Source organism: Pan paniscus, chromosome 5 (genome assembly GCF_029289425.2).
Source record: "Pan paniscus chromosome 5, NHGRI_mPanPan1-v2.0_pri, whole genome shotgun sequence".
Taxonomy (NCBI): domain Eukaryota; kingdom Metazoa; phylum Chordata; class Mammalia; order Primates; family Hominidae; genus Pan; species Pan paniscus.
In genome coordinates this window covers 20,625,841-20,639,112 of record NC_073254.2, presented here as the reverse complement: position 1 = coordinate 20,639,112, position 13,272 = coordinate 20,625,841, and the positions used below count along the sequence as shown (strand labels likewise).

Below are 13,272 nucleotides of genomic sequence, written 5' to 3'. Positions count from 1 at the left end.
CTCCCAAAGTGCTGGGATTACAGGTGTGAGCCACCGCGCCCGGCCAGCAAGGCCTTGAAGTTTCAACTAATTTTGTAAAGAGTCTCAAGATCAGAGAGTGAAAAAAATCACCTTACCAAGCCACAGATGCAAGGGTAGACCCAGGCCTCCCGAAGTAGATTTTTACTGGGGCCTCTACCAATGTATATACCTCCACAAAAATCTCCTTCCTCTCGTAATCTATATGATTGTTTAAATACAGTATAGTTATCATTTTAATGAGAAGTTATGTAATATAAATTCACATTTTTATTAAAGGTTTTCGCTGAAGATATTTAAATGACTGACTAAATTTATGAGAGAGATGTATTGCTAGACCAATCTATTCTAATAGAGCAGCGATTTTTTTCTGACCTAGAATACAAAGATGGGATTTCCTAGTGGCCTTGACAACTGCTCTTGCAAATAATTTCAAAGGGTTGTTTGTCGAGATGGCAGCTTCTGGAAAGCCGACCTATGATGGATTCATAGCAGGAGCTGGGGAATCAACTGGCATACTGCTCATCCAGACTAGGGCTGTAGCGCCATGAACCGAGAAAGGAAGTTGGTGCCCACCAGGCTTAAAATTAGACATAGTCTCTTTCTGGCCGTTCTAGGGATAAGGAATTTTGCATATTTATTACCTTAATTATGCAGACTTACTTTTGGGAGTTACTTTGGCTCAATTCAACATGCAGACCCAAACAGCACCTGTGACTTTTTCCCTCTCCTGAACTGTATTTGTTTCTTTAAACAAAATTGCTTATCAAAAAGAAATACGTTCTTTGCAAGAAGTTGGCTTATAAAAAGCACTCTTGCACGGATTTTATTCTTCGGATTGTGCATTTCCACACCTAATCCCATTCACAGAATTCTAGAAAATCCTCAGTTCACAAAATTTCAAAGGTGAAAACAGCTTTGGAAATTACTTCATAGTCCACTCTCCTTCATTTTCCAAAGTGTGGGGGTCAGCCTGTGAGCTGGGTTTCCCTGCCCCTGTTCACTGCTCTTCCCACTGCATCTTCAACCCCAAGTATGATGTGAGATGAGCTTTTCACATTAATAAAAGAGGGAACGTTCTCCAAAGCCACCTCCAACCATGGATGCTACCGTTGCCAGACAGCATGCATTGACAACCATGAACTGCAATATCCTTTAATTAAAGAACTACGAAGAATCAACCCTGCATGGAGCCTGGACTGCAGAACGACCTGTAATTTAAAAGATGAGAATTTTTTAAAAAATAAAATGTCATGTGCATCTATCTACCCAGAAAATCATTTATGTAGAGTACCAACTCTGTTTGCCTCTCTCTTCTTCACTTTTAAAAAGACTCAGGCCTATGAGGGAGGTTGGGACGCCTGGGGAGGAAAGTGAAGAGAGGAAAAAGTCAGCGGGGGTTCCCTCCCGGGGTAGGGCGGTGCGGCGCAGCCACGTCCCAAGGGCAAGAACCGGATCGGCCCGGGGCGCGGCGCGGGCGGCTGTGCGCACGCGCGTGGGTTCGCCCGCTTCATTGAGGCCCTCAGCCCTGCCTACTCCACATCCCCAGCGCCCCACGCTCAGAGTTACAGGGGAGGGGTTGGAGAGGATCCCAGAAAATGATGCTGTGAAGATCCCAGGTGGATAAGCAGGAGGAAGGCAAGGACGTTGAGGGCAAAAAACCTTAAGCCACTCCCAAGCCTGGGCTCTGCACGAGTCTGAGCGAGGTTGGGGGCCCTCAGCTGGTGGCCTGGTCCGGGAAAGCTGGGCCGGCCCCACGCGGAACCCCGAGCGAGGGGCGGAGCCGTGGGCCGGGCCGCGTGGCAACCCCCCTGAGGCCCCGCCCCTCGGAAAGCCTCCCGCCCTGCCATTGGAAGACGTCGGGGGAGGGTCCGAGAAACGCCCCCCTCTCGCCACCAGGCCCCGCCCCACCCCCTGTCCGCCCACGTTTTCGGTTCTTCCCGGAGCCTCCGAGCTCGGGGAAAGGAAACACCTGGGGCCGCCACCGTGCCCCTGGACACCGGAAGGCGAGCCCCCAACCGCCCCGCCCGCAGGCCGGTGACATAACCAGGGGCGGGGAGACATGACTCCGCCCCCAGGGCCAGGAAGGCTGCATGGGAGTCTGAGGCTCCCGCGGGACGTGAGTTAGGGGCCGCACATTGCAGACACCTCACGTCACCAAGTGCTGCAGTAGGACCCTCGCAGCTCCCCCTCAGCCCCCTACCCTCCACAGCCTGTCCTACCCCCGTTATTTTGCACCTTTCTCCCCCTTTGTCTATGCATCTCCAAATGTCTGAGTATGGGGACGGCAAGATTGGCCCTAGATGGCAAGCTGCCTGTAGAAGCAAATTCAACGCTTCTCCTTAATCCGTGTGCATTTCTACAGTTTGACAGCTTGACGTCCTCTAGTGTAGTTTGGCAAAATTTAGGGGGTCGTTTTCATTTTTTTCTCTCCACAGGCTTAAGGATTAAAGCTGGCCAATGCCTTCTTTAGCATTTTATTAAAGACGCTACAATTTAGACTTTTTTTTTTTCTGTTTGGTGCAGAAGAAAGGAAGAAAACCAGAGCTTAAAGGCGTTTAGAAAGGAAATAGCCCTGTTAGTTTTTCGGTTTTGACTCAAGCTGTCGTCGATAGCAGCTTGCACCTAGCACAAAGCCAGCTGCAGAAGTATTTTGTTGCAGGGTAGGCTACACCTACACAGGGTCTGTGCCCGAGCATCAAAAGACAGTGCAGGTGTGTATGGGTCCGGGTGTGCGTGTGCGTACGTGATGTACGTGTGTGCGTGTGGGTACGTGTGTGTGTAGCCCAACAAATAAGCCCAAGAGGCGCATCAAGATTAGAAAGAAGTCCGCACACTAGCGCTTGCCTTGGAAATTTCCTAAAGCGCTGAGAGTTGGTTGGTAAATCACTAGTATCCGAAAACTGTCTTATCAGAGGCTCCTTCCCCGGTGCCCTACTCGCCCCCTAAAACAGGTGTCGCTGTGTCCCTTGAAGCGGCCTTTGGCCCGCTGGGGCATCGGAGGTGGGTAAAATTCACAGAGGACATTCGGTGTTTATTTCTGGGGCCCCACGTGTGCAAACCAAACCCCCGGGGCCTGGGCGTGTGCGCGCGCTCGCGTGCCTTGTGTGCGGGCGGGCATGGGGGCGCTCGGCGCGGCTGGCGGGCGTGCGCGCGCGCGCGTGTGTGTGTGTGTGTGTGTGTGCTCGTGCGGGGGGCCGGGCTGCGAGCTCACGCGCTCCAGGCTGCGCCCAGAGCTCAGCTGCTGGGTTGGAGAAAAAGAGGGTAGGCAAGCGCAGGGGGCGGGCGGCCGAGGAGCGCTTTCGAATTAATCGAGCTAGCTTAGCTGTTTTTCCCTCTCCCGCTCCTTTAAACCCCCCTGCATCGTAGAGAGCGGGCTGGATTCTCTGTGGTGCTGATGGAGGAGGGGGAGCAGGTTGAAACAATCGAGTGGGCGCGCCAGGACTCCCCAGCTCCTGGCGGGGAAGGGAGGGGGAGCCCCTGTTCTGCGCAGGGAGGCGGCGGGGCTGGGGGGCCCCCGGAACGAGGAAGAGGCAGGGGTGACCGCTAGAATAGGAAAATGCTCACCCCCGGGAGGCAAAATTTCGTTCAGATCGCACATTAATTGGAGATATCTGATTAATTCCAGCTTCTGATGACTATAAATGGCGATTCTCTACCAAGGTGTCTATATTAAAAAAAAAATCATTCCGTGTCATCCCCCACGTCAGGCCTGCTCGTGGGCGTGAGGCTGTACTTCCTCCGCCCCCTTCTAATGGAGTGAACCATTCCCAGCTCTCCCCCCCCTCAGCCTCTCTCTCTCTCTCTTTCTCTCTCTCTCTCTCTTTCTGTCTCTTCCTCGCTCCCTCTCTTTCTCTCCTCCCTCTGCCTTCCCAGTGCATAAAGTCTCTGTCGCTCCCGGAACTTGTTGGCAATGCCTATTTTTTGGCTTTCCCCCGCGTTCTCTAAACTAACTATTTAAAGGTCTGCGGTCGCAAATGGTTTGACTAAACGTAGGATGGGACTTAAGTTGAACGGCAGATATATTTCACTGATCCTCGCGGTGCAAATAGGTAAGTGGCCGCTCAGCCCGGCTGGAGGCTGGAGGCGGGAGGCAGCCTGCCCCGGCCCGAGGCGCGGAGGGGGACTAGCGGGTCCGCGGCCGCCCCAGGGTGCGGAGAAGCCGGCAATCCCCCGAGGGTGGGGGCATCAGTTCCTGGGGACTAGCGCGTCCCAGATCGGTTTTTCCTAAAGCTATAGATTCCAAATGTTCGCCAGGAAATGTGTGCGGCCGGACATTTTCTGGACACGGTTTTTTTCCCCCTTTTTCCTGAGCACACATCCATTTTTGTTTCCCTTTCTGGGTTTATACCAGGTTTGGTGCGCTCTGGGGCAATGTACTGGCCCCTGCGATACTGCAAGATATTATTTTGAAGAGTCGAAATGTGAATGCAGGAATAAAATGGCTAGGCAGCCAGGACTGGAAAGTTTATGTGCTGAAAGCAAAGATATTCCAGGGCTCAGACTGCTGCATTTAGAACTTTGTCATTCTCCCGCCCCTCCTCCCCCCTATATCCTAGCTGCAGCGTTTGCACGGACACCGCAGACCCGGCTGGTGGGCAAATCGAGAGTGATAGGGAACTTCAGACCACATATTTTAACATGCTTACCATTGAAGAGGATGAATTCAGCCAAATTTACGTAGATACACTTTTCTAGATGCATTTGCCTGCTACTTTACACATTGGTGTCTGCATTTTATATATAGGAAAGGGTTAAGAAGTGTTTGGAATATGTCATGTCGGGTGTTTGTTATTTTTGTTTGTTTGGGGTTGGTTATGGAAGGAATTATTTAGTCCCCATTTTATGTTAAGGAATGTTGAGTTGTAGTTACGCTGTCAGGGGTCTTTTTAAAGTTCACATTTTTACCATCCAGAATGAAGAAAAGATATAGAAGAGGGCACTAGAAAACCCCCTTCTCCGACACTGGGTCAGAACATTAATTAACGTGGCCTAAAAGTGAAAGTGAAGCAGGTTATTAATAGAATGGACAACAGGGGGGAAAAAAGAAACTCCTGAAACGGAATTGTTACCTCCTATCAGTTCAGGCTGTGGCATTCTTTGCAGACAAATCCTTGCAGTATTGGGGGAGGGGGTGCTTTAGGTAATTGGTTTGGGGCAAGAAAGGAGAATGCATAATATGTTTTTTCCATAAGAAATGTGAAGGAAACAAGGTTTGGAGTTCTCTAGACATTAAAATGGATTCTTTGCAGTGGGGTTTTATGCAACTGACATGATTTTGAGATTTTATAATGCAGAAACATTATAAAGATTTTAGAGTGTGTGAGTGCAGGATATTGGTGTTTTCCTTTAGTTCCAAAAAATGACAATGCTTTAAATCTGGTTGTTTTGAATCTTTGACATTAGTGAAAAGAGCTGCTGTAAATAATATTTCTAATGGCAGCAAATTCCTTAAATGTTGGAAATAAGTGAACGTGGCATTTTGCAATAAACCTTTGAATTTTTAGAGAGCAGGAGAGAGAGTTGTTTTTGAGATAGAAATTTTAATCGGACAAGATTTGGGACTCTGTTTTCCCGGTAGGAAATAACCTTACTTTGAGAGGTTTGGAGGGAAAAAAAAGACGGTGGTCGTGCCTGAGGGACGCGTTTTGAACACATTAACCTCGGTCCAAAAATGACTATTTGTTGACTGTGGAATTGAAATTGAACGTATTTGTTCCCTAATGTCTGCCCTTTCCTGCACCAGAACCTCGGTCTTTATTAATTCATGGCTGGGAGCTGTCCCAAATCATTGACATTTGGCAAGAAAAGTGGGGGTTGGGAGGGGCGGGGAGGTAGAAGAGTGTGGTGAACACGAAAGAAGACGCAGCGGGAGGAAGTTCGGAATGAATGAGAGGTCGAACGAATGAATGAACGGATGGAAACCGCACAAGAAGGGGACGGCAGAGAGGACAGGGAAGGAGCCAGGGTCACCCGCCAGAGTCTCGCCTAAGCGGGGTTCAGGAAGGACAGCGAGGGACGCACGGGCTGCGACCTGCTGGGACGCGTGCGCCTGCAAAATCCGTCCCGCGCGCAGCCTCCCGGCCTCCCAGAGAAGGCTAGAGTCCAAGAAGTCACAGTTTTAAAAGACAGACATGTTCACCACTTATTTTACACAGCACACACTCACACATGCGCGGTGTGCAGGGTCTTCTCCAGCAGCGCCTGGGAAGATAACGTGACAAGAGCGCTCCCGCCCCCGGCGAGCCCCAATTCCCCTTAAAAAATGTCAATGCATTTTAGGGGCTTCTTTCGCCACTGAGTTTTGGGGGTGTAGGCAAGGGGTGGGGAGAGACGTGGACGGGAAGATTGGACTTTATTTTATTTCGTTTCTTCTCTGCAAAGCTGTATTTGTGACATGCGTTATAGAGGAAGATGTGTGGAGTGTATTTCCATTTTGAACGAGCTCTATTAGAACAAAGATTCGTTTATTCTTAAGATTTTACGTCACTGTTCGATTTGTTAGTATTGTAGTCGCAAGGGTATTTCATTTTCGCTGTAAGGTGAACTCGGAGGTTCAAGAAGGTTTACGTATCTGCCCCAGCGGAGGTCGAAGTTAACCTTGGTCCCTTCCCCAGCGCTTCCCGTTCCGGATTAAAAAGCGCAAGGCCCGCCTCGCTCTTCCTGCAGCAATTTGCAAACGGTTCGCTCTCGGAAGCTGCTACGGGTTCGGTCACCTTCCTCTTCGGCGTCTGGCCCGGCGCTCGCGGACAGGCGCCCGCGTTGGGGGCCGAGGGATTGAGGTGTCCGGTCCTCCCGGGACACATTCACACACAAGCGCAGCCGCCAGAAAGCTGCCGAGGACCAGGCCGGCGCCCAGGGTCGTGGGCGCCGGTGCGGATTTCGATTCTGAGATTCACCCTTTCTTCCCCGCCCTAACGCTGGGCTTCTCTGGCGCCCTCCCGGCGCCCGGGCTGCTTTGGGCCGCTAGGCACTCAGCCTCCAGCCGGGCTCGTCGGCCTCAGGGCGGAAAGAGATGGCCACAGCCGCGCGCCCGCAGCCTGGTACCTGTCCTTCCAGTCCCGCGCCTCGGGGTTTGGCCGTCCAGAGGCCAGGGGCTTGGGGGCTTGGGGCTTGGACCTTCGTGCGGCCTGTGTTTCCTCCTCCTTCTCCTCCGGCCGCTCAGCTTTTATCCCTGCCTGCTCTCTGCAGGGAGTCCTGAGCTGGGGCCAGGAGCCCCGGGCCGCGGCGAGCTCACTTTCAGCAGCAGGGCTGGCACCTGCAGAAGAACAGCCTCTCCCCGCTGCTGTCCGGAGTGTAGGCGGGCTTTTTGGCGGGCAGGTGGGTTGTTAAGGGTGTCTGGGGAGCAGAGTGGCGGACAGGGGAGGAGGAGAGAAAGAGGCCCGAGGTTCGTGGATTTGGCCTTTGCGGAGGTGACCCGGGCAGACTCATCCGTGACCCCGCCCGGCCTCTGGCCTTCTCCGCTCCAGACCACTCATCATCCGCGCCAGGTCTCAGGACGTCTAGGCTGCCCTCTTTCCAGTGGGGCGGGAGAGGGTGCATCCGAGGGTCTCACTCGGAATACAGAGTCCACGGTAGGCAATCGGTTTTATAATGAAACAATCCATTTCGGTAACTGCTGGTGGCTTCCAGGGACTATATTCGTTCATTCATTCAGCAGTGTTTGCTGAGCGCCCACCAAGGACAGAGCACCAAGCCTGAGGCTTACTCTCGTGATGTGGCGTTGGGTTCAGCTGCGTGACCCCACGCCCTGTCGTCTCCCCACCCCGTTCTCGCCCCCCGCACGCTGCAGCCGAGACCCCTTCTGTCACCTCAAAATGGAAGATCGCATTGCGAGAGCTGTGACAGGGCTTGCTGGGGAAGTGTTGGGAGACGAAGGAGGGAGTGAGGAGAAAGAGAAATAAAAGGGATGAGGGAGGTGAGAAGAGGGGGCGATGGAAACAGAAAAAGATACGGAGCGAGATGCGGGAGGGAGCTGGAGGAAAGGAATGGACTCACCTACCTCCCACCCACCCACACCTGCTCACACACCGACAATTTGCACTAGACGCAGCGTTAGCTGCAGGTCGGGCATTCCTGGGTCACGTCTTTCATTCACCTTTAACACTGGCGAGCCCCGAGGCTGGGCGCTGGGAGAGGCCGCCCGATGCGACGAGGCCGCGCGGAGCCAGGGTCTCGCAGGAAAGGGCAGTGGGCGGCAGGGCGGGGTCGTGGCGCTGCTGACCGGTGTTCCCTCCTCCCCGCAGCGTATCTGGTGCAGGCCGTGAGAGCAGCGGGCAAGTGCGATGCGGTCTTCAAGGGCTTTTCGGACTGTTTGCTCAAGCTGGGCGACAGCATGGCCAACTACCCGCAGGGCCTGGACGACAAGACGAACATCAAGACCGTGTGCACGTAAGTGTCCTCTCTGGCCGGCTGGACTTCGGGTTTGGGGGCGCTACTGAGGTCGGAGAGTGCCGAGCCTCCCCGCCTGCGCTCAGCGTTCAGCGCCAGCGCGAATCCGAATCGGCTCACTCTTGCCTTCTGGCTCCAACCCCCAGGCCTAGGACCAGGCCCCCGGGTTAGAACCTGCGCTTCCCAAGGGGATCCCACAGCCCGGGGTGGGATATGGAGGAGGATCCTTCAATATAGACCCAGTCCCAGCCCTACGCGGCCTCACAGGCTTGCACAGAGGTGCGCATGCTCAACATGCTGGGAGCCAGGGCAAGAGGCATGAAGAATTGCTACAAAATCTTGGTGCTGCAAAATCTCTCTGCCTTGTAGCAATCTTGATCATTCTTTGCTCTTGCGTGAACGAGTGACCTGCCAGGTATTCTCTGAAGAACAGTTAGTTTGGATTTGAGGAGTGTTTGGGGTAATACTACATTTGCCTAAAGGGAAAGTCACTCCTCTCTTCTGTCCATTTCTCGTGACAAAACGCCCCTCTACTACACACCAAGGAAATGCCGGCACAGGCAAGGAGATACAGGTCTCCCTTCCTGTTTTCTAGGAGACAGGCTGAAACGCCATCTTATTGTGTGCCAGTGACTTTACCCAAAAAGAGTAAGTCCAGCTGGTGGTCCAGTGATAGTCGCTTTGAGTTTACAGCAGATTCCGAGATTTGGAATAGGCACTCTCCTTGTTTCCCTTGCCCCCTCGCACATCTGTAAGGTGTCCCCAGACCTGGACAGCTTCAAAGGTAAAGAGAGATGGGTAGTAGTTCATAGCCAGGTCCAGTGGTGATTTCTCAGAGCTTGGCTAGAAAGCACTGCTCCCACGAGCAATAAGGTAACCAGCAGAGCCCTACTGCAGTGGACCTGCAGCAATTTAGCTGCTGCAGACCTTAGAAAACACCCCTGTCCTCTGCAACACCCATTCTTTTATTTTGCAAAAAACAGCTGTGTTCCCCCACCCCCACAATAACTGTTTCAAAACAGCCACGGCAGGTTGTGCCCCTTATTCCCTGAGGTTAGAGTGACCATTTTCTGTGGCATCATTTGTATACTGTGAAGTCTTTCTTCACTCCCCAACTGGGGCAAAGGGGACTGGTGGAAGGAAGGGTGTTTGTTTAGGTTTTGCTAAATTAAATGGTGTCAATTGTGCTACTCTATTTCCTAAATGCCCCAGTGCCTACTAGGAGCCACAGCACCTAAATGGCTAGTGCTTTCCTATCATGAAAGGGACAAAGTCATTTAATTCTAAAAGTCTCGTGATGGATAAGAATGTTTATCTATAAGGATAACAAAAGGTTGCATATAGAGCAGCTCCCAAATCCTCTGTCATTTGGTGGAACTTGTTTATTCCAAGCTATTTTAATTTTAAGCAGAACTTCAGTCTTGGAAAACAGGAAAGTGAGAACTCCTTCCTGAGGTCACAGGCCACGGCTAGGTCCAGGCCCTACTCATTTGGGGGAGCTGTTTGCTCAACACGGAGCTGAAGCCCACCTCTGCCCAGCCCCAGGTGGAGTCTATCCTTCTCTACCAGGTCCCTCACAACTCTGCCCTCATCTGGGCGTACATAAAAAAAAAAAAGAGCAATTTAGGCATCCTTTAGCAGGGGCAATTCCACAGACAGTCTGCAGGACAGCTGTCCTCCCTGGGCCTCCTAATGTCCAAATGTTGCTGTTTATTACAAGTTGAGGAACCTGGAAGCTCTGTGTCCCTCCAGTACTCATAAATTAACACAGTGCCTGCGTTCAATGTGCTTACAGTCCAGGCCAGCCAGCAGAAGGAAGAGAGAGGAGAAAATACAACCAAACCATGTAGAGGGCAGGCGCCTGTGACCTGGTGCTCGAGGCCCGGGGCAGGTGGGGACCAGCCCGGAGTTACAGAGAGGCACAGATCGACCCAGCTCTGAAAGGAGACAGCGCCCCAGGAATCGATCACGGGTTGGGATTATATTTAGTCTCAGGATCTATTTTGGGTTTTCAGAAGAAAGGGGGACAATCAAAAGGGACAGGTTGGATGAAGGTTGTGGGGGCGGGTCTAGGAGCCGAGCCTGGGAGGAGGAAGTGGTTGAGTTAGGCGCCAGGCTCCGTGAACTGACCGCAAGAGGAGGACAGAGCGTGGGGAGTCCTCGAGGGTTGGCAGAGGTGGGCACCACGCCTTCCCCGCAGTTCCGGACTTGAAGGCTGGCGCTACATCCTGAAAGCTGTGGGGAGGAAGCCCCATGGGGCCCAAGCCCACGGAAAAGACTGGGGAGGGAGAAACAGGAGGGACCCAACGCGCAGGCCTGGGACACTTGGATTCGCAAGAGCAGATGAAGGCTACGAAGCCGGCCCCAGGTGCTCGGCCACTAACACTCACCGACCCCGGGGAGAAGAGAGGCAGGCAGGAGTCTCCAGGCCGAATCTGAGCCGGGAACTGTGGAGAGCAAGGAGGATCCAGGCAGGTTGTGGGAAGGAGGAAGAGGAAGTGGGAAACAGAAGAGAGGAAAGCAGACGGAACGGAAAAAGAAAGAAAGGGAAAATCAGGAGAACGGAAAACAAAAGGAAGAGGTAGTAGGTGGAGGGAGAGAATGAGGGCGAAGGCGAGAGTACCGCGGCGTGGAGAAGGAGGGAGACAGAAGGGGCGAGGGGGAGGAGAATGGAAGAAGCCCCGAGGGGAGGGCCGTGCTCAGAGCTAGTAACCCATCTTGCAAGCTAAGAGGCATTAATGGGCGGCAGCTTGCGAGGCTTAGCACTGTTTTCCTAGCTTTCCCCGAGGAGGGCGAGCAATCTGTTTGCGGAGGCCGAGGTGCCAGCGCGCCACAGCGGGTGCACGACCCGGCTCCCGGCTGCCTAGTCCTCTCCCGGCAACTGGAAGGGAAAACCAGACAGGAGGGGGCGCCCCCCGACCCCCGCTTTAGACAGCCGCTTCTGGGGTAGGCGGAGGTCCCGCGAGTCCCGACCTCGCGCAGGCCAGGCGCCAGGGCGGTGAAGAGAAGGTAGGGAGGGGACACCCCGGGAAGTTTGCGGGGCCGCCAGCGGGGAGGCGCAGGGGCGCAAGCCCGGGGTGTTCCCGGCGTCCCAAGTGAACCTGCTTCTTCTGTTTTGTTCTGTTCCTCACCAGATACTGGGAGGATTTCCACAGCTGCACGGTCACAGCCCTTACGGATTGCCAGGAAGGGGCGAAAGATATGTGGGATAAACTGAGAAAAGAATCCAAAAACCTCAACATCCAAGGCAGCTTATTCGAACTCTGCGGCAGCGGCAACGGGGCGGCGGGGTCCCTGCTCCCGGCGTTCCCGGTGCTCCTGGTGTCTCTCTCGGCAGCTTTAGCGACCTGGCTTTCCTTCTGAGCGTGGGGCCAGCTCCCCCCACGCGCCCACCCACACTCACTCCATGCTCCCGGAAATCGAGAGGAAGATCCATTAGTTCTTTGGGGACGTTGTGATTCTCTGTGATGCTGAAAACACTCATATAGGATTGTGGGAAATCCTGATTCTCTTTTTTATTTCGTTTGATTTCTTGTGTTTTATTTGCCAAATGTTACCAATCAGTGAGCAAGCAAGCACAGCCAAAATCGGACCTCAGCTTTAGTCCGTCTTCACACACAAATAAGAAAACGGCAAACCCACCCCATTTTTTAATTTTATTATTATTAATTTTTTGTTGTTGGCAAAAGAATCTCAGGAACGGCCCTGGGCCACCTACTACATTAATCATGCTAGTAACATGAAAAATGATGGGCTCCTCCTAATAGAAAGGCGAGGAGAGGAGAAGGCCAGGGGAATGAATTCAAGAGAGATGTCCACGGACGAAACATACGGTGAATAATTCACGCTCACGTCGTTCTTCCACAGTATCTTGTTTTGATCATTTCCACTGCACATTTCTCCTCAAGAAAAGCGAAAGGACAGACTGTTGGCTTTGTGTTTGGAGGATAGGAGGGAGAGAGGGAAGGGGCTGAGGAAATCTCTGGGGTAAGAGTAAAGGCTTCCAGAAGACATGCTGCTATGGTCACTGAGGGGTTAGCTTTATCTGCTGTTGTTGATGCATCCGTCCAAGTTCACTGCCTTTATTTTCCCTCCTCCCTCTTGTTTTAGCTGTTACACACACAGTAATACCTGAATATCCAACGGTATAGATCACAAGGGGGGGATGTTAAATGTTAATCTAAAATATAGCTAAAAAAAGATTTTGACATAAAAGAGCCTTGATTTTAAAAAAAAAGAGAGATGTAATTTAAAAAGTTTATTATAAATTAAATTCAGCAAAAAAAGATTTGCTACAAAGTATAGAGAAGTATAAAATAAAAATTATTGTTTGAAATGGGGGTGTCGTTTGTTTCCTACCCCAACCTGCTTTCTTGACCCAGTTCTCAGGGAACCTGAAGGGACACAGGATGCCGGTGATAAGCTCACCTCTTCAGGAAGCCGCTTCAAGCAGACCTGCCACCTTCAAGCAGACCCTCCTCACTTAAGCCACTTGGCCACTTCCCCGAAACCGTGTTTCCTTAAAAAAGAGAAAATGAAAGTTGTTTTTAAATTAATTACAAAGCAGAGATTCTTTCTGTTTGAGATTTAGAGGAATTGGGCTTGCTCGCACAGGCAGACAATGCCAGTGGCCGGCCGTCTGCCCCCGCCTCAGGCGGGCCGGAGCCCTAACCACGATCCTTGCAGGCTCGGCCTAACCACGATTCGCCTCTTCCTGTGCGGTGGCCAGAGGCAGCTTGCGAAGGAACCACCATTAAGGGCTCCAGCAGAGGGGCCGAGAGGCTGTGTTCCCTGGCAGGGATCAGGTGAATCCTTTCATAATTAATAAGACAGCTCAGCTGAAATGGCGAGGAGACGGGCCCT

General features: G+C 52.4%; 1 protein-coding gene across 3 annotated transcripts; it reads left to right on the top strand.

Moving 5' to 3' along the window:
• The first annotated feature begins 3,776 nt into the window (after positions 1-3,776).
• NRN1 (neuritin 1) lies at positions 3,777-12,745 on the top strand. 3 transcript variants are annotated; one of them, XM_003806721.4, is made up of 3 exons: positions 3,777-4,070; positions 8,265-8,409; positions 11,544-12,745. In XM_003806721.4, exons 1-3 carry the CDS (start codon positions 4,016-4,018, stop codon positions 11,770-11,772), a joined length of 429 nt encoding a protein of 142 aa, XP_003806769.1. In that variant the 5' UTR covers positions 3,777-4,015; the 3' UTR covers positions 11,773-12,745. The 3 variants fall into 3 exon arrangements, with proteins under 3 accessions (XP_003806769.1, XP_034817292.1, XP_063461204.1); XM_034961401.3 differs by lacking the exon at positions 3,777-4,070 and adding an exon at positions 6,390-7,061; XM_063605134.1 differs by lacking the exon at positions 3,777-4,070 and adding an exon at positions 7,943-8,083.
• The last annotated feature ends 527 nt before the right edge of the window (positions 12,746-13,272 follow it).